Raw genomic sequence first — 23,725 nt, forward strand, 5'->3', positions numbered from 1 at the left:
ACTCGGAAAAAATTAAGGGTATTCAAATTAGAGATCAGGATTATAGACTGAGGGCATTTGCAGACGATCTGGTTGTTACGGTGACTCAGCCAGAAAACTCTGTTGTGGACCTGATGGAGATAATAATGCAATATGGGAAGGTTTCTGGATTTAAGGTTAATGTACAAAAAACAAAAATTTTGGCCAAAAACATGACAACACCGCAAAAGGCCCTTTTAGAAGGATTAACTGGATTTGAGATTGTTAAAAGGGTCAAATATTTTGGGGTGTATTTGTCACCCTCAAATGCAAAGTTATATAAAAATAATTATGAAAAGCTATGGGGGAAAATTCAAAAAGAATTGGAGAGTTGAGAAAAATTGCAATTGTCTTTACTGGGAAGAATTGCAGCAGTGAAAATGAATGTCCTGCCTAAATTTTTATTTTTATTCCAAATGATACCGATTCTTAAAAAAGACTCTAATTTGGAAGAATGGCAACGGGGTATCAATAAATTTGTGTGGGCAGGGAAAAGGCCACGAGTTAAACTTAAGATTATGCAGGACACTCGTGAAAGAGGTGGTCTTAAAATGCCTAATCTTAAATTATATTATGAAGCTGCTGCATTGTCAGGAATAAGTGATTGGATTAATTTGACACAAGGGAGATTATTAAATCTTGAGGGCCACGACTTGTTATTTGGCTGGCATGCATATTTGTTGTATGATAAGAAGGTAGATAATGTGTTTAAAGTGCATATTTTAAGACAGGCATTGTTGAGAGTTTGGAAGAAGTATAGACATAAGTTAGACTACAAGATGCCATTGTGGGCAATCCCGAAACATGCAATAGAAAACATAAATGTTGGCTTCAAACATGATGTGACTACGTATAAGGAGATCTTAAGCTTGGAAAGGAACGTTTGGTGTTTGAAGCCGTACAATCTCTTGCGAGATGAGAAGATCGTTCAAACTTGGTTTCAATATACTCAGTTACGTGCCAGGTGGAAAGAAGATCAGAAAATTGGTTTCTCAATGACCGATGAAAATTTGATAAAGCAAATTAGAAATCAGGGTCCAGCACATATCAAACGGATTTATCTTGCATTGATAGATATTGACTCAGAAACAGAACTTGTTAAAGACTGTATGATAAAATGGGCCCAGAATATTCAAGAAGTTATTACAATGGACACGTGGGAAAAGATCTGGGTGAGGAACGTAAAATTTACGCAAGCCCAAAACCTAAGAGAGAACTTTTATAAAATGTTTTACAGATGGCATTTAGATCCTAAAAAGCTTGCAAGTATGTATCCGAATTATCAACCTAAATGTTGGAGGTGTGGTGGCAAAGATGCAACGTATTTTCATATATGGTGGACCTGCAAAAAGGTTAAGGCCTTTTGGATAAAAATTTGGTGGAATATGCAAAAGATCTTTAAGCAAAGGATAAAGTTTTGTCCGCAATTGTTTTTGCTGGGCATAATTACAGATGCTACTGTTGTGGACATTAAGTTGATGTTGAATTTAATTACAGCAGCAAGACTCTTAATAGGTCAATATTGGAAAAAGGAGGAACTGCCGACTATAGAAGAATGGACTCTAAAGGTTTCTGACCTGGCGGAAATGGCAAAGATCTCGGCTTACTTGAAAGATCATTCGCAAGAACGTTATATTATGGAGTGGAAAAAGTGGATTGATTATATTCAGAACAAATATGGGACTAAAAAGTTTCACTTAGCATTTGAATAAGTTTTATTTTCTTTTTTCTTTTTTTTTCTTTCTTTTTATATGTAACATTAGTATTGCTTGTAGTCATTTTATATGAGCTAGAGGGCGATAGAATCAATAGTTTATTGTTTTTAGCATATGGATGTTTATGATTGTTCTTTGTTTCTATACCTTGTACTTAGCTCTGGGAAGTCGGGGGGGGAGGGGGGAATCGGGGGGAGGGATAGGGAGGGTTAGGTAGGGGTGGGGGGAGGGGGGATTGTTTAACAAAATTAAAATTAAAAAATAAACAAGACACGAACCAAGAAACAGGAGCTTTAAGAAACACGAACTATCCAAGCGGTTGCCTTCAGCAAACCAGCCCTCCCCACACATTCCCCTTATATAGAGTTCAGGGCGTGGCTTCTCTCTGCCTCCTTCCGAGAAGCCCCATTGCCTTCCTCTGTTTACTCCTAATTGACTGCCTCCTGCGTCGGGCGTCCTTGAACAGGGCCAGCTGTGGGTCATCTTCATCCACGCTGTCAGGCTCACACAGCTGGGTCTCCGTGGTGACCAAGTGGGAGGGGCCTGGCTGAGGGCTCTCATCAGCAAGATCTTCAACCTCCTCAGCAAGGTCTTCAACACCCCCCTCCTCCTCCTCTGAGTCGTCCGACCCAACTGCCGAACCCACAGGCTGACCCTGAATCACAACAGACCACACTTGGAATATTGCATCCATTCTGGTCACCACAGTACAAAAAAGATGTTGAGACACTGGAAAAAGTGCAGAGAAGAGCAACAAAAATGATTAGGGGGCTGGAGGCTAAAACGTATGAAGAATTGTTGCAGGAATTGGGTATGTCTACTCTAATGAAAAGAAAGACAAGGGAGATCATGATAGCAATGTTCCAATATTTGAGGGGCTCCTATAAAAATAAAGGGGTCAAACTATTTTCCAAAGCATCAAAAGGCAAGACAAGAAACAATGGACAGAAACCAACCAAAGAGAGAAGCAACCTAGAACTAAGGAGAAGTTTCCAATCTTAACAGCATTGAGTGATCAATTTTTTGCATACATCCCTTGCGAATTAATCACTTTGTACTATGGGAATAGTGAGTACATTCTACTTAGATTAAGGCAATTCTTTTAACATTCAGTCCTTGGCGTTCAGTCCTATTTTAATCTCGAGGCAAAAAAATAGCAGGAAAATCATGTCCCTCCTTGGTCTTAGAAGAGCTGGGCCTGGAAAGGAGATGGTTGGAAAGCCAAATAGGAAGGAGTTTCAGCAGGAAAAGAAGCAAAACCAATTAAAGTGAATTATCCTTTTTACAACTGCTCTTGTTTTGCAATTATGAGAATTGTCAGGATACAGGATTGATAGAGCTCCCCCTTCCCCATAAAACTCACAGAAATGAATAGGACTTAAGTAATGAATATGGAATCTAACCGAAAGGAGTAAATTAATGCCAGTTTGCCTCTGGGATCCTACCATCCCAACTAATTTATGCTACAGTGTTTGAAAACAACCTAATACAGAATAGCATTTGTATTAGTGCTTCCAATTTCAGAGACTATAGTTACATCAGCAGCAGCAAGGAAATAATGATCAGTCCTGCTATAACTTCAACTCATAACAAATTAAGATTAAGATTGCTTGAATAGGAATGGAACAGCCCTTTTGGGTGCCCTTCACTTCCTGCAAAGCATTTTTAAGTTGATTGCAAAAAGAGGGGGAGGAAAGAGAGAAACTTACAAAAAGTAGATTCACAAATAAGAAAAGGGTCTCCTAGAATAAATGCCACAACTAAATGCACAGAAGTATAAACTTGTAGAGCAAGAATATAATACTGTTCTTTGGTCATTGCAATAACCCTAATCCCTAGAGAAGGAATAATTTTAATACTATCAGAGTTAAAGACTAGCAAATTCACTTCCACTTGGTTTTACACTTTTGTATACCAGAACATGGTTTTCAAATAGTAGAAATACTGCTTTGTTGAAAAAGATCCTTTGAATTCTGTTTATTTTCATAGGCATAGTTATATATAATTAAATCATAATTCTGAAAAATGTAATCACACAATCATATTCTCTCTCATTCTCTAATGATTTCAAATCTTTGAGGACACTGAAAATGTTATTATCATCACACATAAAACAACATAATTAAAATGTTCAGTTAATAAGTTGGGATACAAAGAACATAACATGTTTCTGAGTAGATAACTTTACAATGTACACAGTAATCAAAACAGCTGGCTCACAGCATTTCTAAATAGATTTTATAATGGACTGAAGGCTAGGCCTGGCTATATTGTATATAAGGCTAGGCTACATATACAGTGTATGTATGTATGTATGTATGTATGTATGTATGTATGTATGTGTGTGTGTGAGTGTGTGTGTGTATAAATACATATGTGTGTGTGTGTGTGTGTATTCTGAAATGTCAGAGCATCTGACAATCAGTTCTTACTTTCTATAGAAAGTAGAGTGATGCAGTGCTTCTGATTGGGAGGCAAAACCTACTTTGGAATGCTTTGCAACAGTGCTCACATAGCTTCTATCCTTTAAAGGAGCTGAATCTTTTTCCAGCACTGTCTGGCTGCCCTCTGCAGCTTTTGTATCATGCACATACTAAGGCATCTTTGTGCCTTTCCATCCCAAAAGCTGTACAGCCCAACTAGAAAGCACAGGACCTTTGAAGGGAGAATCCACTTTAAAAAGTAACAAATAATATACAACGGTTAAATTAGAAAAAATAGTTTTTTTTAAAAAACAACATTTTAAAATTAGAACATCTTATACAAATTTTGGAAGAAGAATCTTAACTTATCTTTTCTCCTTTATGCAAATGTCTAGATTCTTCTGCCTCTTATTCAGATGCTTCAGAAGTTAGAAAGTGTTACTGTTCTTTGAAGGAGTGGACAGGGAAGGTGGCAAAGTGGGGCTTCGGAATAAGTTTTTAATCTCTTTGTCTGCTATATGCAAAAGACCAGTTTATTGCTGTTGGGACCAATCTGACAGAAAGAATGGTTGGTAAAAATACAGAGGGGTTTCTTTGCTGGGAAAGTGTCAAAATGTGAATTTTTTTTAAAAAAATTGTTTTCTCTCCCTTGTGCAAATAGACACTTGCTTTTCTTTCTCTTGCACGGATTCCTGGGAGAATCAGGATCACTACAGTCTCAAAGAACAGCTGAGAAATTGTCAAGACTGGGTCTGAGGAGAACAGCATAAATTTCTCCCTCATCTATATGCAGGTGAGCAGCTTATTCTGTCTCCTGCAGAGGAAGTTTGGAAGATAGTGTCTAGATTGCAGGAATGGAATGTAGGAGAAGACTGGGAACACCATTGCTTCCAGAGAAATGGCTTAGAGAAGCTGAGATGAGTGCTGTGAAAGCCTTGAAGGGAAGCTTTGATTGGATAATCCCAACTAAAGCTTATTTGGAAACTGAAACAGGGACCTACTTTGAAACAGCAAATTCATCCAGATGGCTTTTCCACTGTTTTGGCTGGAATTATTACAGACAACATACCGTGCTGCACCTTCACTTCCACATACGTTGCATGAGGGGCTCTGACATAAGGAGCTAGCCAAAGCCCAACTTTTTTGACTTGAGCAGCCACAAGCTTTCACTTTGCCTGTCCTACAGTAATTGAGAGCTATATTTCTAGGTTAGCCTATCAATGCCACTGGGAACTCTGCTCCCAGTTGACCAGTTCTTTCCGTAAGAGCCGAAGACCTTAATGTTTAAGAGGTGTACTGGCATAGCTACGAATTTTGTTTATTCTTTCCTATTCAAAATTATTTTTAACTGCACCTATCTGCTCTAGCTCTACAGCAGGGATACCAGGCTGCGGCATGCCAGCAACCAGTCTGCACAAACAAGCAAGGCCCCATCCATGGGATGCAGGCAGCACACAAAATCACACACTCTCTGGTCCGTGGAAAAATCTTTCTCCACAGAACTGGTCCCTAGTGCCCAAAAGGTTGGGGACCTCTGCTCTACAGCATTGGTTCTCAATCTTTTCTTCACCATGGACCTTCTTTAAATACCTTTGGTGGCCATGGAAATGGCCATGGACTCCCAAAACCTGACTCAAGATTTCAATCATAACATTTGTTCAAGCCTTCGTGGACTTCCTGTGATGACTTTGCTGCCTCCCAGAGGTCTGTGGACCATAAGTTGAGAACCACTGCTCTATAGCATTGTAGCTCACTATACTAATCTGCTTCAGCTGCCTCTACCAATTAACTAAGAATATTGCCAATAAGCCACAACTCCAGCACAACTGAAGTTTTGCTGCCACTAATGAGTGATTTTTTTTCTAGGAGCCGGCAAGTTTGTCAACTAATTGTATTAATTCTCCTGACATCCCCAAACTCCTAGAAATCAGGGGCAACAAACTACAAATCCACATGGAATCAAATCAATTGTTCTTCTTCCAAATCTAGGCCAGAAAAGGCCACGTTTTGTCAGTAAGCCAAACTGACAGCTCCTACCTGCCACCTACAAATAGCTTTGCCAAGTAGTTATGCCAAGCCCCAGTATACAAGAAAAGTCAGAGATCAGTAATCAACAAAGTACAACATCTTACAAGGACCAGTCAATTAACATTCTTCAGAGTAATTTAGAAAAGCAAGTGGAAAACTAAAAAACATTTTGAAAGATTGTATTTTTAAACTGGAATCTGATATATTCATTGATCCAGCCAACATCTGCATAGGCTATTTGCTAGACAATTTGGACACTGAATGATACAGTCATTTCTTCATCTTTGCTATCTCTGCCTTCAGAAAGCTACAGGGAGAACATCTTGAAATTATTGTGGGATGCAGTTGAAGCCTGACAGCATTAATTTCTTCTAGACAATTTTCAATCCCTGAGATTTTCATTCTACTCTAGCAAAATAAGGTGTACCTTTAGGGGCTTTGAATTTTCCTCATAACTTACGGATGCATTTTTTAATTGAAGCTCAAAGCTCTAACAGCTGAAATGAATAGATTTGCCCTCACATCTCAAATCAAAAACTCATAGCAAATCATACCATCTTGAAATATTGAATTTCAATCAAATCTATCAATTCTGATTTACATAGGTCATACATAAGATTGGCCACTATCTCTGTAATGTGATTCCACCTCATCGGGGATAGTACTTGTATTTTCTACTCATGTATGTTGCTTTCTGTCGATCAATTTCTGCTGTGTTTCTAAGGAAAATGTTAATGTATTAACTTTAATGCTCACGACAGTGTCACTAGAATATATTTTAAGGGCTACTAGACATGACATCTCCAAACTGCAATAGAGTATTGCAGTCATTTAGAATATCTTTTGTCACTTTCATAGAAGGGAGGGAAATGATTAAGAATCAACAACCTATGCTTTCCATTCCTGGACAGTGCTGCACACTATAGCTGCAGTTGCTTCACTTTGCAAGAAGTAACATCAATGAAAATTTTCTGCCACTAAGATCACCTGGAATTTGGAAATTAGAGTTGAATTGTATAGACTTAATTATGTATTCAATAATCAATTTTCATTTTGAATAATGAGGAAAAATATGCCAAAGGGGGAAAAATACCAAATGTATGCTCCTTCTTGGTACATCAACACCCTATCTACTCAGAATTTCTTCTACAAACTTCATAAGCATTTTCAAATAGGCATTGGAAATAGATTGTAATCAGATAGACATACCTATCTCATTAAAACCACTGTAGCCCAGCTCCTGCCTGCTTAACCCCAATTCTTCAAGGTCCAAACACTCAAATCCTGGTGGACACTGGTAACCTTCTTCTGATGCTTTTGAACAATGGGTGTCTGGGATTGCCAAATTGTTCCAGGTTATGTTTCTATTGGGATGACAAGGAAATCAATTAGTCAAATTGAATGTTATCTGGGTAAAATATGCAATCTTGTTCTTTCTGCAGTGTGCAAAGAAAGGGAAACACTATCTGATCAGCTTCCACCTTTACTTCCTTGAATATCCAAATCATTGCCTGCACAAAAACAATACTCTTGCATAAAAAATAGGTGCCAGGGCATAACTGCAGAATAATGGATAGCAACAGAGTTATCAACTGAAGGGCTTTCTGATCTTCTGGGAACCAAGAACAATATTAATAATCTTTGTCAAACTAACACATCATCTTTAAAGGGAATAATAGTGCAAAAGAATGGAAAAAGGATCTGAAATGATCAGAAGGATTTAGTCCTCAGCAAATTGAGATCTACTATAGGGCAATCAAGCCACTGAAGGGGAATGAGAAAAAAAACAAGTAATATAAGTTATGTATACATTCAAATGCCAAAAAAAAGATAGAAAGGGATAAGTAATTTACTTGAAAAGATACCCTCTATCTGTAAATCATTATTTTGGGGGTAATCCTATTTATTTTTCCTCTCCATCTGAGGAACTAAGAGCAATTGGACTAGAGGATTAATCAGCCTTGAGAAAATATTAGATTTAGGTGGATTCACTTAAGACTACGAAGGAAGACTACAGAATAAAAAGAGATCTTACAGAACTGAAATGCCTTGGCCATCATTTATTGTAATCTCATTCTTTAATATGTAGGTTGTAGAAAATAATATAGGCCTGTTTTTAAATACTTAAGGGAAAGAACAGCAGGTAGAAAGCATAGTAGGAATTTGGGAAGTGCTTGTTGCATTCCTTCTGCAGGGCACCAAATTAGGGAAAGCTGGAATAGTGTTGGATTGAGACTTTAGTGACCCCAATTCAAATTCCTATTTGCAATGAAATTCATGGGCCATCTTGGCATAGCCATTCACTCCCAGTTTATTGTGAAAATAAAACAAAGAAAAAGAGCCTAAGGAAAAGAGCAAAATGCATACCATGTTATAATGGGGGGAAGCTATTTTACTCCAAGTGAATGTCACAGTTATGGCTACGATCCAGTAAACATATGGGAATTAATTTCCCTATTAATGCTGGAGCTGAAATCTCATCAGTATGGATCTGATAAAGGAACCAATATCACAAACCAGAAGTCCAGCTCGCTCTGGCAATAGTCAATGAATACATTCACATGCTACTTTTAAACGTCGTTCTTACTTGATATGCATTGCTCTTTCACAGAGATTAAACAAATATGAACAAGCAAGCAGCAGATAAAAATAAATCATGGTGAAGCCCTCAAAACAGCAAGAAAATGTTGTGTATTAGAAAATGAGAAGGGGATCCAGAGAGACAACAGTGTGATGCAGATAGACAGACAAATGCCTCAGAAGAAATGTAGTGAGCCAAGTGATAAAGCAAGAGGATGAGTATGAGTATTGGCTGGCAAGACTTAGAATTCTCTTGAGGGAAAGGAAGCAGCCTAAAACCAAAAATGAGGTAAAATTAAGAGAAGCATCGCAGAAAATGTAGCACTTAGTTCTACAGTATGTTTGCTTTGGAAAACCTTGTTATAAAACAAGGGGTTCAACTGTGCTGAACTTAGGAAAATGTACACTTAAATGTGTGTAAATAAGGTAACCTATTTATGTTTGTTTTAAGACTGAACATTTCACCACTGCAAGCATTTTGCTACACTTGGGAAATCCAAGGGAAAGAATTGCTGACTTGGAGTCAAAACTATAGAAGCGGAACCAAACAGTGTGAACTTTCATACAGATAGCCCTCAACTTACAGCCACAACTGAAACCAGAATTTCTGTTGCTAAGCAAGGCAGTTATTAAGTGACTCATGCCAGATTTTGCCACAGTTTTTAAGTGAATCACTGTAGTTCTTAACTGAATCACATGGTCATTAAGCAAATCTGGTTTCTCCCATTGATTTTGCTTGTCAGAAACCAGCTTTGAAGATCAGTAATGGTGATCACATGATCCTGGAATGCTGCAACCATTGTAAATACACACCATTGCCAACTGCACAAATTTTGAGCACGTGACTGTGGGGATGCTGTGATGACTGTAAGCATGAGGACTGGTTGTAAGTCATTTTTCGCCAGTGCCATTATAGCTTTGAATGGTCAATAAAGGAATGGTTGTAAGTCAAGGACTATTTGTATGTATTACCCATTTATTCATTTCAGATAACATATACAATATTTTCTTAACAGAATATTTTAAGTTTCAAACAGTAAAGTATAATAAAATGCTACCAAAAAGATACCAAAAAGAATAACATCTTCTATTAGCAGTACTTAAAAACATTATTAAAAACAGCTGCATTTAATATGTAAGGTGTAGTTCACTAAAATTAAGAATATTGATAATGCTTTTGTTTCTGTGCTAGCCCCTTCCTAATTGACCCCCTTCTCATTTTGTACAAATTTTCTAGGAATTGCACCACAACTGCCTTCTATCTGGCTACAACATTATCTCTGATAAAATTATTCATGCAGAATACATTTCCTAAGAGCCCTAGAAACCTAACAGCAACACTGTCAGACACTGTTGTACATGCTTACAGCAATCTGACAACTATGTTTCATGGGAAATTAGAACTTGTTGGTCCCAAGTTCCCCATTAGAAGATCATATAGCTGTAAAAGTTCTTTAAAACCATGTGTTGCTAAAGTACCAAATCTCACTGAAATACTTTCACATTTCAAGGTCTCATCATCAAGACCAATATCAAATGCAAAATAAGACAGGGAACAATGTTTTAGAAAGAAAGATAAAGGGAGACACACAGACAAATCTTGGTTGAGACTTACCCTGGTTTTGTATCATTTGTTACACAATGATATGTGAAAGGTCCAAACATCTGGACCCCCAAAATTCCATACAGAAGCAGAAAGAACAGAAGGAAAATGGAAACACTCCAAATTTGTTCACCTGAACGCCTAGTTTAAAAAAAAAGGAAAGGAAATGAGAATGAATGTGATATACATTAAATGTATATATAGTTTTAAAAAGTAGGACAAAATTTCCAAGATTTCAGATCCACCAGAAAAGGCTTTGCAGCTGTAGATTAATCACCCATTTTATCAAGTGAGAATGAGAGAAAAATTGTTTTTTTTGATCTAAATATTGCATTGAATTCAGGTGTTGAACTACTGTACCTTGGACTCTAATTTAGAACAATTTGTATACTCTCAAATGAGTACCTCCCTACATTATTTTTAAAATCTTAAGTATGTAAATAAAAAAAGTGTCCAAGGAATTAGTAGCTATGACTATTGTAAACTAGGATATTTATTGAAACCCCACAGAACTGAAGATATACACTATGCTGAGAAACCAATCGGGCCTTTGGCAATTTTTTAAAATGATTTGTTTTCCTTCTCAAAGGACAGAGGGCTTGCATAAGTCTGGAAGTTCCCCAATTATTCACCCATATTGCAAAGATAAATAAAGTAAGCAAAAATATATGGGAGAATAGGAAATTGAATGTAAGTCTCTCACTCACAGTATACAGCTGTGCCTAAAAAGCTACCAAAGCTACACTTTAAAATCAAAGGCAAAGAACAGACTTACTTTAAAATGTTGGTTATCCTGGTTCTTGGTAATTCAAAGCGGAAATAAATTCGGAATGCTCGAATCATAATAAGTGGTCGTGGGATCCTCAGCATGCCCCAAGGAGACATTTGATCAACTATCTCAGCAATTTCAAAAACCTAGGAAAAAAAGGAAATGTTTTTTTCTCCTTGATATTTCCTAATAATGCCAGTCTTCTTCTGCTAGTTTTAAACGGTTATTTCTGCAAAACACTATAATTTCCAGGAACAACATACTTCCACTGTTATCTTTCAGTGGTTGTTTTTGCTAAATTTAGGATTTCCATGCTTCTTAACAGTTGCCTTTGCAACTGATTATCCTGCAGGCTCAAACATCATTGATCTAATTCGACAATATGAATGAATCTTGAATATATTGATCTAAAACAATTCCACACTGGTGCACTGGAGTAGTCAAATAGAAGGTACAGGATGTCTTTGCTGATATATGGTGCTCACATGATAGAATTGCTCCAGGCTAAACTGAAGAGGAAGAGCTCTATGTGAAAAGCAAGCTATGTTAGGCTGCCAGATCAAATAATGGTAACAAGCTCTAGTGCACATACCTAAAATTCAATTTCTTTTAAAACACTAACAAGAGAATGAGTCAAATTTAAATAAATTTGGAATGCAAAATGTACTGCATAACATATTGTTATGTTATCAATTATTCTGATAGGAGCATTTCATTAGTTGTATACACTTATACTAATTCTTTTTTTTTTTTTGAACCATGTAAGGTTTTGTCTGATAAGAATTTTTTATTTGAAAATCTTATGCGGACTAATAGTAGAACTTTTCTCTTTTAGTTTAGTTTAGTTCAGATAGTGTCCAAGCAAGAGTACTCAAAAGTACACAATTTATATACGGTAATTGGTACATATCTCAAAATGTTAGTAATTAACACTGATCTAGGTTGTTTTAAAAACAGCATTACATTTTAGTTTAGCAGTAGCTTGATTGCCCAACTGATTTTACTCTAATAGGTTGCAGCACTGAAGTGAAAGGAGATGGGGAATGAAAAGCAGTATTTTGCTCCAGAAAGACCAGGTGCCAAAGTTGACTTTGCACCACTTCATATGCTCGACCAGTTATGCTTCTCCTAGATCAAATGGCTCTTCAGATAGTCACTCATAGCGTGGGCACCTCACAGCTTAATTATTGTAAGATGCTCTACATGGGGTTGTCCTTAAAAGCCATCCAGAAGCTTCAACTGTTCCAGAATGCAGTAGTGTGAACAGTGATCAGCATGCCTTTCTATGTCCATGTAGCACTTCTGCTTTGTGAGCTATACTACCAATAGCAATAGCGCTTAGACTTATATGCCACTTCACAGTGCTTTACAGCCCTCTCTAAGTGGTTCACAGCATATTTTCCCCAACATTCTGGGTCCTCATTTTATCATCCTTGGAAGGATGGACAGCTGAGTCAACCTTGAGCCTGTGAGACTCGAACTGCCAAACTGCAGTACTGCTTTCTAACCACTGTGCAGCCACGGCTCTTAAGTGGCCAATTTGCTTCGGAATATGCTCAAAGTGATGATCATGACCAGGTGAGGATTTCTATGACATGCCATTTTTTTCTGGAACCTTTATTTGAATTTATAAGTAAGTTAAAACATGTTTTAGAGTAATCTGGTGAGAATTAGATGCTTTTTATTTTGCTTGAAAAGTCTTACTTTGACTTTTTAAAGATATCTCATATTTCTGCTTAATTTTATAACAAATGCTGCATTTTTATTATATTTTGGTCATTGGCAATCCTCCTGATAAGTCGGCAAGTTTAAGTCAGCAAAGAAAGTGAGAATTTGTCTGTTTTTTTCTTATTCACTCCCCAACTTGGAGCTCTGTCTCTCTCTCTCTCTCTCTCTCACACACACACACACAAACACACACACACACACACACACACACAGAGAGAGAGAGAGAGAGAGAGAGAGAGACAGAGAGAGAGAGAGAGAGAGATGGTAACAAAGGCTTCTCCCCTGACCAAGCCTGAAAAAAAAAGAGAATTTGACCATTTTTCTTTCTTTTTCTTATTTGCTCCCCAACTTAAGTGTGTGTTTGTTTGAGGTGGTGGAATCATGTGTGAGCTGCAATCCGATTTCAACATGCCTAAAAGCAGATGTTCAGCGAGTGTGAAATTATGGTCTTGTTCAAGAATTTGGGGGGCAGATCTTTAGTAACAATGGAGGTATTTTGTTTTGTAAATTGTGCAAAATTATGGTATCACCTCAAAAGTGTTTTAATATTCAACAACATTGTGACACTGCAAAACACAAGAGTTGTTTAGCAAGATTTACCTTCACTGAGAACAGGCAATGTCTCATTTCTGAGAGACCTTCTTCAACTTCAGGTTCATCATTGATGGATCATCAAATAACCAGTCAGAATTTTTGTAAGGATCTCTGTGCAATGATGGTTACTTCAAATATTCCCTTAAGGAAATTAGCTAGTGGTAGCTCCAGGCATTTTTTTTTGAGAAGTACACCAGTCATCCGATTTCAAATGAATCAACTCTAAGGAAAAATTATATCTCTGGCTACTAGGAAAATATGTTAGCGAACATAAGATCTGCTGTTGACAACAAAAAGATCTGGGTTTCAATAGATGAAACAAGTGCTGAAAACAGATTTGTAGCCAGTGTTATTATTGACACTCTGAAATGTGACAAGCCTGGTGAAGTATTTCTTCTAACATGGGAAATACTACAAAAAATACACAATTCCATTATTGCTATGCTGTTTGACAATTCTATGGTGTAAAAAGGGGAGATATCCTTCTCTTTGTAACAGATGCCATTCCATTCACACCTAAAGCAGCCAAGGGACTTAAACTTCTTTATCCAAAAATCCATACCATATGCCTTGCACACTGTTTACACAGAGTGGCTGAAGAGATTCAAAGCAACTATCCTGATGTAGATAATGGGGAAAAATGTTCATTGAAGCTCCACTTTGAGTACAAAAATTCAAAGAAATTGCTCCTACTTTGGCTCTCCCTCCCCAACATTGTGGGATTTGACTGGATGTGGCTATATATGATTTCACAAATTATGCTTCCTTGCATCGGATAGTTGAAGAATTTGACTATTGTGAATCTTCCTTCATCAAAATTGTGCAAGATTCCTTTTCTGAAACCTTGGCTGAAACCTTGGCATATATAGGATTTAACTTCAGTGGATTATCAAGAGCAATCACCCGCCTTGAAACTGTAGGAATGGAATTAATGATGCACTGAACATTGTAAAACAAACTGAGAATGATCTAAAGCAAGCAAAGAGGAAAGTGGCTTAAAAAATTAGTGATAAACTGCAAAGAGTGCTGCAATCTAATCTGGGTTATTCAACACTTTGCAAAATAGTGTTCTAAATGAACTTGAAGCAAGATGTGAAGACTTTGAGCCAGAGTTTTCTCCAGATGACTTTGCTTTTTTCAAATTCATTCCTATAACCTCTTGTGATGTAGAACAGAGTTTCTTTAGATACAAGAACATACTATTGGACAATAGAAGGAGTTTTGAGTTTGACAATCTCAAGATGCACATGGTCATCCATTGTAATTCTGCTGTTAATGAAAACTAATCCAGAGACAACCATTTTACTCTCAAAATGTTCATTAGATTCCTTAATAGTAGCACTTTAGCACTGGAAGAAGAAGAAATCTTTTAATGTGTGTGTGTATATGTGTGTGTAAGCACAGATTTTCAAAACTTGGGTGCTAATTTCAGAAAAATTGTAAAGTCATATTTTGAGTTTAATTGGTCATATTTAAATAATTTTAAAGTCATAAAGTGCATATTTCTAAAATTTTAGGTCATAGAAATCCGTGCCCTAATTATGACCTATAAACCCTACATAGCCTAGGGCCTGTTTATTTGAGGGACTACCAGTTTTTCATGGTATAAGCCCAGATGATTTAATCTTAAAGGATTGGTGAACTCTGCTTTCCTTTGATTAAGCAATGTCATCTATCAGGACTCCGGAAGTGTGCTTTCTATTAGGAGTACCTGCCCTGTAGAAATACTGTAGGTTCCCTCTGAGCTCTGAACATCCTCCACTCTTTTCTTGTCCAGAAGAGTGGTTGAAGACCTAATGTGGGAGATGACGACTCCTAACTTCATTCCATTTGGTCTGTATTTTTTGTCATTTTTGTCATCTTTTTTTCTTCTCCTTTTTAATTGGATTTAATGCAATTTCTTTGTTTGGATTGTTGTGAACCTCTCAGAGACATTGGGAGTCAGGCAGCATACAAGTTTAATAATAACAGGAAAAATAAAATGGATCCTGTTAGGTATACTCTGTGGCATTCAATTACAAGTTTCAGACACTTCTTGAGTCTGCTTAAGGAGGAGAGCCAATCAGAGGATTTTTAAATTAAACTCAATACTCAGTACTTGGGCAGAGATGCCCTTATTATAATGAAATAGAATTACCTGTAAAACTAAGGACACCCACAGACAAAATACCATGAATCCATCAAATACACACCAGCGGTCCTTCACATAGGAGCTATCCCCCTACGGAAAAAAATTAAAGCGGATCATATTGTGTTTTCATTGTGTTATTTTATAATCATAATTAAACAAAAGTGATCAGGCAGGGTTAAAAACAATGTTTTTTTTGAGATTTATGGCAATAGGTGCTGATTCAAAACAATAACTTTCTCCAAAATGATATATTCAGGTGTGCAGCAATTATTAACTCAATGGCTCAAGAGGGCCATGCTAAATTAGGGAATGCTGCAATAAATAAATGTTTATATTTACATACAAATAAATATCCTCAAAAGAGTGAAATAGGTTTAGTGTCTTAGAAGAATCCTTCGCTTATAATGTGCAACTTAGAAAACATCCTCCATTGACCTCATAGATGCTTTAGTCTGACAGCTGCTGAAAACACCATGCAACTATTTGGCACAAATGTCAGTGCCAAGTATTTAAAAGCATCTCTTTTATTTCTGTACTACAGTGAATAGCTTAAGTTTGTAAGCAATGCATCTGGAATAGGAGAAGTGAATTAGATAAACTAAACACAGGAAGACTGTTTTTCCCAAATGTAACCCAACATACAAATTGCTTTTATATAGTAACTGATTTTACTATTTGTGGATATTTTTAAGCATTTTTTTTCTTGACTTGTTAACTTTTAGGTTGAACCTGGGACATCAGTGATGTATTAGCTATGAGCACTGTTTGCAGATGCAACTTGATCCTTTCATTTTTTTGCTGACCAAGAAAAGGCTCTAATGATTTGCAGCTGTTGCAAACTGAAAAATGATACGCTATGGAATTATCTTTCTTAGGAAGGTCTTTGAATGTACCTTTAAGCTAAGAACTTATTCATACATTGCTCCACATATCATTAAAATGAGTAAAGTTATAACATGCATAATTATTATACTAATGTCTATATTTGCTTTAAATAAGGATATATAAATTCAGCCCAAGCTTTTTAGCATATAACTGTATTTAATTCAAGCAGTCAAGAATTATTTCTGTACAGTATTACATTTTGCAGATTTATATTCAAGAGGATGCTAGAGACAGGTAAAGAGTAATCTCCAGCAGCATTATTATCCTAATATCTAATTACTGTTACCTGTATTGGAGATAGAAACCTAAGATGGCTTGTTGTTGTCAAAAAAACAAAATCAAAACCTCAGTTGCTTTCTTCTCCCCAAAGTGACAACTGCTGTGAAATTACTGAGAAAGACATTATCATCATAATCACAGAGATGTGTATGGACATAAAAATTATTCATCATTCTGTTAGCATGGGAGCATGAGTTTAGGTATTACTGATGTCATATGAGAGATCACAAGAAGTACACAAATGTGGCCACAACAGAATTATTGAAGGCTACACAGGCCTAAGTAATATTCTTTAACTCAGAGTCTCAATGCTCCAATTTCTAGAATTTCAAGACAAGAATATCAGTCTGCTTTCTTATGGAAGCCTTAATACATGAACAGGTTCTGTCAGTTTTTTTTAAAAAATATGTTAGATACTAAGGCCCATCCTATTACAGCCTTTCCTTTTTGTATAGATCAGGGGTGTCAAGCTCACAACATCACGTGATGTGTTGTGACGTATGGTGTCATGTTGGAGCCTGAATTTTCTGAGGAAAATGAGCTGGAACTGGAGCCGATGGAGGTCGAGAGAGGTGTGTCTGTGGCTTCAGAGGAATGTGGGGAAGAGCAGGCTGAGGCAAGCCAGGGCCTTTCAGGATTGGGACAGGATGAACATGAGAGACAGAGCTCAGGTGATCCTGATCCTAGAGCATGGAGAGTGGAGAGAAGGATGGAACAACAGGCTCAACTACTTGGGAGGAGAATGCCCCACCCCTCTCCACAAGGCACACCTGGAGACTGAGACTTAAGGAGATGCTGTGGGGAGAGCTGATCTTGGAAACAACTCTCTAATCTCTTGTTCTGTGTTGTGATTTCTGTTTGGAAACTCTGAAACTCTGACCATTGGACTGGCTGACAAACTTGATTTAGTGTTCAAAGACCTTGGATTGAATTTTGGCTTCTCTTCCGAAACTGCTCAGGCAAGCTTGTATTTCCACAGACTTGTTAGATTTTGGATGTATGTTTCTTTCCTTGTTATCTACATGGCCTTGAGTAAATTACTCTTCTAACCTGTGTGTGAGTCGAAACCTGAAGGAGGACGGCTTGTTCCATACACACACTTTCTCTGCCTGAAGAGTTAAAAACTTGTGAAACTACTTGCAGCCAAAGGCTGCTGAAGGTGTGTGTGTCTTACTTTGTTCTGCGGCTTGCCGGAAACGTTGGAGCATTTGGGGAAAATTGGAGCAAATAAAAGGGCGGTTTGAACTGCCAGTTGACTGTTTCGCCTCTGTGCTGTGCCCTGAGTCATCACATATGCTAAGATTGTAAGCCGCCCTGAGTCTTCGGAGAAGGGCGGGATATAAATAGAATTAAAATAAAAATAAATAAATAAAAATATCGTGACTTTTTTGCCATTGCCGGCAATGGGGTGGGCAGAGTTTTGCTATGATGCATCCGGCCCGTGGGCTGGCAGTTTTACACCCCTGATATAGATGATAAACTTCAGCCACTGATCAAATCAACTGAGAAAATACAGCGCTTAAGTGGGAAGAAAATTAAGAGCTATATTGTTCTTTCCAAGTGATGATGCTAGAGAAGTGCAAGACATAGAGTTTTGTGTACTGAAAATTATGATTCACCAGAGGGATCTTTAGTATTTCTCCAGATTTCTTGCCATACTTGTTATAACATCTGACACATTGAAGATGATCTGGCCACAGCAGAAAAATCTCTCACTTCTCTAGGGTTTTAGGGCTGAAATTTCTTCAGAAGGCTGAAAATATTCTATATTCTGCTACTGTTCTGCCTTCCAATCCGGTAATTCCTAATCATGCAGTTTGTTCCATTATTGCTCTCAAATGCTATAAGGAAAAGAAATAGTGTTCTCTTTTGTAGCTGTGATTTATTCTTCAACCTCGTCACACTTAGCTTTGCATAATAACAATGATGACAGCACCTTATTAATGTGTGCAGGGATGTTTGCAATATGCTTTGACTATTGTTGAGAATACAATTTTATCACTTTTTTATTTTGATGTGTGTCTGTCTGATATAGCACATCCCTTTTTTCTGGTCATGTTTCTAAAGTTATCACTTATAGCAATTCCCTTATAACTTGTGAAATACTAAGGAGTTTGGCATCTGCTAAGGACCAATTGATTGACAAAATAAATACTGGGCTCTTACCCTCTATTTTCCTGGAATTTATGCTGAAGTTCTAATAGATCCATAGATCAATCACATCCTGTTGTATGAATGTGACTTAATGTTTCCCAAGGAAGACACAGATCCTATTACAAATCCTAATTATAGTTCTATATCACACATCAATAGGAATGCTATCCCTGCCAATAAATTATTATTTTTTCTTTCAGTTATTGTATATTCAACGCAGGCTGGATTTATATAAGACTATTCAGAGGTAGTTGTTGTAGTTGTTTAATAAAAACCAGCAACCATAATATAATTGGATGCAGGAAAGGCTTTTGATAAGGTTTTTTGGATGTTTCTGAAATGGTTAAGCCTCCAGGTTAGAAAGTGGATGACCATGAGTTCAAGTCCTGCTTTGTCATGAAAGCCAGCTGGTGGGTGACTTTGGGCCAGTCACTCTCTTTCAGCCCAACTAACCTCACAGGGTTGCTGCTATAGGGAAAATAGAAGGCTGACGGTATGTTGGATTTGTTTGCCATCTTAAATTATTTGTAAAAGTAATAAAGGTAGGATATAAATAAATACATTTTGACTCCCTCCAACTTTCATATTCTGGATAGACATATTTTATTCTATTCCTACTTCATAAGTGATTAACAATAGCATGTTTTCTTCTTAAAGTATGTGTTATAATAAACATCAAGAAAGCCCAGTTTTTGTATTTAATTTGTTTCTATAAATATAGGGTTATGAAATTATATTTTTTTAAAAACATTAAGGAAATTGGCATAGGTAGAGCAAAGTATAAGATTATGTGGATGATATGCTCCAATTTAACATTGTTAATCTGTTATCATTTTGCCATTGTCCCAATGATACAATTATAAATTTTCATTACTATGCTGAACACAAGCATATAACTTGCATGATTTATATGTTATAATAAAAGGATCATCATTTGCCCCCATTAATCTCCTACCATTTTTCTATTATCCATTGGTAGGATGATTTATTGCTTAACAACTCTCATCAACAGGAAATGTTTCCTAACGTTTATTCTAAAACTCGTTTAACTTCATTCTTTTGTTTCTTACTCTACCCTTTGTTTTTGTTGTTGTTGTTAGTTGCGAAGTTGTGTCCAACCCATCACGACCCTATGGACAACGTTCCTCCAGGCTTTCCTGTCCTCTACCATCTTCTGGAGTCCATTTAAGCTCACGCCTACTGCTTCAGTAACTCCATCCAGCCACCTCATTCTCTGTCGTCCCCTTCTTCTCTTGCCCTCAATCTTTCCCAGCATTAGGCTCTTCTCCAGTGAGTCCTTCCTTCTCATTAGGTGGCCAAAGTATATGAGTTTTAGCTTCAGGATCTGGCCTTGTAAAGAGCAGTCAGGGTTGATCTCCTCTAGGACTGACCGGTTTGATCGCCTTGCAGTCCAAGGGACTTGCAGGAGTCTTCTCCAGCACCAGAGTTCAAAGGCCTCAATTCTTTGGCGCTCAGCCTTTCTTATGGTCCAACTTTCACTGCCATACATTGCAACTGGGAAGACCATAGCCTTGACTATACGCACTTTTGTTGACAGGGTGATGTCTCTGCTTTTTAGTGTGCTGTCTAGATTTGCCATGGCTTTCCTCCCCAGGAGCAAGCGTCTTTTAATTTCTTGGCTACAGTCCCCATCTGCAGTGATCTTGGAGCCCAGGAAAATAAAATCTGTCACTACCTCCATTTCTTCCCCATCTATTTGCCAGGAATTGAGAGGGCCGGATGCCATGATCTTGGTTTTCTTAATGTTTAGTTTCAACCCAACTTTTGCACTCTCCTTCTTCACTCGCAACAAGCGACTCTTCAGTTCCGCTTCACTTTCTGCCATTAGAGTGGTATCATCTGCATATCTTAGGTTGTTGATATTTCTTCCAGCAATCTTAATTCCAACTTTTGATTCATCTAGCCCTGCCTTTCTCATGATGTGCTCTGCATATAAGTTAAATAGGCAAGGCGACAGTATACAGCCTTGCCGGACTCCTTTCCCAATTTTGAACCAATCAGTGGTTCCGTGTCCAGTTCTCACTGTTGCTTCTTGGCCCGCATATAGGTTTCGCAAGAGACAAATAAGATAGTCTGGTACTCCCATCTCTTTAAGGACTTGCCAGAGTTTGTTATGATCCACACAATCAAAGGCTTTAGCATAGTCAATGAAGCAGAAGTAGATGTTTTTCTGGAACTCTCTAGCTTTCTCCATGATCCAGCGTATGTTGGCAATTTGATCTCTAGTTCCTCTTCCTCTTTGAAATCCTGCCTGTGCTTCTGGTAGTTCTCGATCCACATACTGCTGGAGTCTAGCTTGTAGGATTTTAAGCATAACTTTACTAGCATGAGAAATGAGTGCAATGGTGCGATAGTTTGAACATTCTTTGGCACTGCCTTTCTTTGGAATTGGAATATAAACTGATCTTTTCCAATCCTGAGGCCACTGTTGAGTTTTCCAAATTTGCTGGCAAATTGAGTGTAGCACTTTTACTGCATCGTCTTTTAAGATTTTGAATAGCTCAGCTGGAATACTGTCACCTCCACTGGCTTTCTTGTTGCTCAGCTTTCCTCACTTCACATTCTAGGATGTCTGGCTCGAGGTCAGTGACCACCTCATCGTGGTTATCAGGGATGTTAAGCTCGTTCTTGTATAGTTCTTCTGTGTAATTTTGCCATCTCTTCTTAATCTCTTCTGCCTCTGTTAGGTCCCTGCCATTTTGGTCCTTTATCATGCCCATTTTTGCATTAAACGTTCCCTTCATCTCTCCAATTTTCTTGAAAAGATCTCTGGTCCTCCCTATTCTATTGTTTTCTTCTATTTCTTTGCACTGTTCATTTAAGAAGGCATTCTTATCTCTTCTAGCTATTCTCTGGAATTCTGCATTCAATTGGGCATATCTTTCTTTTTCTCCCTTGCCTTTCGCTTCCCTCCTTTCCTCAGCTATTTGCAAAGCTTCCTCAGACAGCCATTTTGCTTTCTTGCATTTCTTTTTCTTTGGGATGGTTTTGGTTGCTACCTCTTGTACAATGTTGCGAACCTCTGTCCATAGTTCTTCAGGCACCCTGTCTATCAGATCTAATTCCTTAAATCTATTTGTCACCTCTACTGTATATTCAACAGGGATATGATTTAATTCATACCTGACTGGCCTAGTGCTTTTCCCTACTTTCTTCAGTTTAAGCCTAAACTTTGCAACGAGAAGCTCATGGTCTGAGCCACAGTCAGCTCCTGGTCTTGTTTTTACTGACTGTATAGAGCTTCTCCATCTTTGGCTGCAGAGCACATAGTCAATCTGATTTCTGTGTTGACCGTCTGGTGATGTCCATGTATAGAGCCGTCTCTTGGGTTGTTGGAAAAGAGTATTTGCTATGACCATTGTATTCTCTTGACAAAATTCTATCAGCCTGTGCCCTACTTCATTTTGTACTCCAAGGCCAAACTTGCCTGTTATTCCAGTTATCTTTTGGCTTCCTGCTTTAGCATTCCAATGCCCCATGATGATAAGGACATTATTTTTTGGTGTTAGTTCTATAAGGTGCTGTAGGGTTTCATAGAACCAGTCAATTTCATCCTCTTCAGCACTAGTGGTTGGGGCATAGACCTGGACTACTGTGATAGTGAATGGTTTGCCTTGGATTCGAACTGAGATCATTCTGTCATTTTGAGGATTGTATCCCAGTATTGCTTTTCCTACTCTTTTATTGACTATTTCCATTTCTTCTGAGGGATTCTTGCCCGCAGTAGTATACCTGATGGTCATCTGAATTAAATTCACCCATTCCTGTCCATTTTAGTTCACTGATACCTAAGATGTCGATGTTCAGTCTTGTCATCTCTTGTTTGACCATGTCCAGCTTGCCTTGATTCATGGATCTTACATTCCAGGTTCCTATGGAGAAAAAATCTTTACAGCATTGGATTTTCCTTTGACCACCAGACATATCCACAGCTGAGCGTCCTTTCGGCTTTGGCCCAGTCGCTTCATTCTTTCTGGTGCTACTAGTACTAGCCCTCTGCTCTTCCTCAGTAGCATATTGGACGCCTTCCGACCTGAGGGGCTCATCTTCCAGCATCATATTGTTTTGCCTTTTGGTACTGTCCATGGGGTTTTCATGGCAAAGATACTGGAGTGGGTTGCCATTTCCTTCTCCAGTGGATCACGTTTTGTCAGAACTCTCTGCTATGACCTGTCCGTCTTGGGTGGCCCTGCACGGCATAGCTCATACAGTAGTTTCATTGAATTACGCAAGCCCCTTCGCCATGACAAGGCAGTAATCCATGAAGGGGACTCTTTGTTTTAACTAAGAACAAAACTACCCCACACCCCACCCCTTTGGTCTTTCTAGCATCTTCCTGCAAGTGCAGGATCATCTTTTTTCCATTCCATTGGTTGTGACAGGAATTGACCCACTGGCTTGTCACCTGAGCCAGACATTGTGGGCTGTGAGCGAATGATTATCCCAAAGGCGCCAAACTGGCTTTCATGGCTAAGATGGAACTCAAGCTCATAATCTCCAGATTTCTAGTCCGGTGAATTAACCACTAAGCCAAACTGGTTCTCTAAGTGAAAAGTCTCTAAAGTAGCTCTCTTTAAAGGGGCTGGCTGCCCCTTCTTAAATAACAAAGTCTTTATAAACAGTATTATTAGCCACTATAAGGTCCCTCCTTAGTTTCTTATATGCAAACAAAATGAACCTAACATTTTTAACCTTTTCTTGTATGTTTTCTTTCCAGAGCCCCACCCTCTGGTTAACAACTCCTCTAACATTGCTCCAGCTTTTCCTTGATCTTTTTAAAATGCGTGGATGCCCCAA

At 37.9% G+C, this 23,725-nt stretch overlaps 1 protein-coding gene across 3 annotated transcripts in view; it reads right to left on the reverse strand.

The window, feature by feature from the left end:
• The window catches only part of NALCN (sodium leak channel, non-selective), a gene marked incomplete at both ends in the record, with an annotated part of 234,296 nt that overhangs the window by 173,589 nt on the left and 36,982 nt on the right, over positions 1-23,725 (reverse strand). For all 3 annotated transcript variants that reach the window (XM_081326644.1, XM_081326643.1, XM_081326642.1), the window contains 4 exons: positions 7,394-7,548; positions 10,380-10,508; positions 11,143-11,282; positions 15,596-15,679. In XM_081326644.1, the coding sequence (XP_081182770.1) occupies positions 7,394-7,548; positions 10,380-10,508; positions 11,143-11,282; positions 15,596-15,679 (508 nt within the window). The remainder of the gene's footprint in view (positions 1-7,393; positions 7,549-10,379; positions 10,509-11,142; positions 11,283-15,595; positions 15,680-23,725) is intronic.

This window comes from Vipera berus (genome assembly GCF_964194415.1).
Source record: "Vipera berus genome assembly, chromosome: 4".
NCBI lineage: Eukaryota > Metazoa > Chordata > Lepidosauria > Squamata > Viperidae > Vipera > Vipera berus.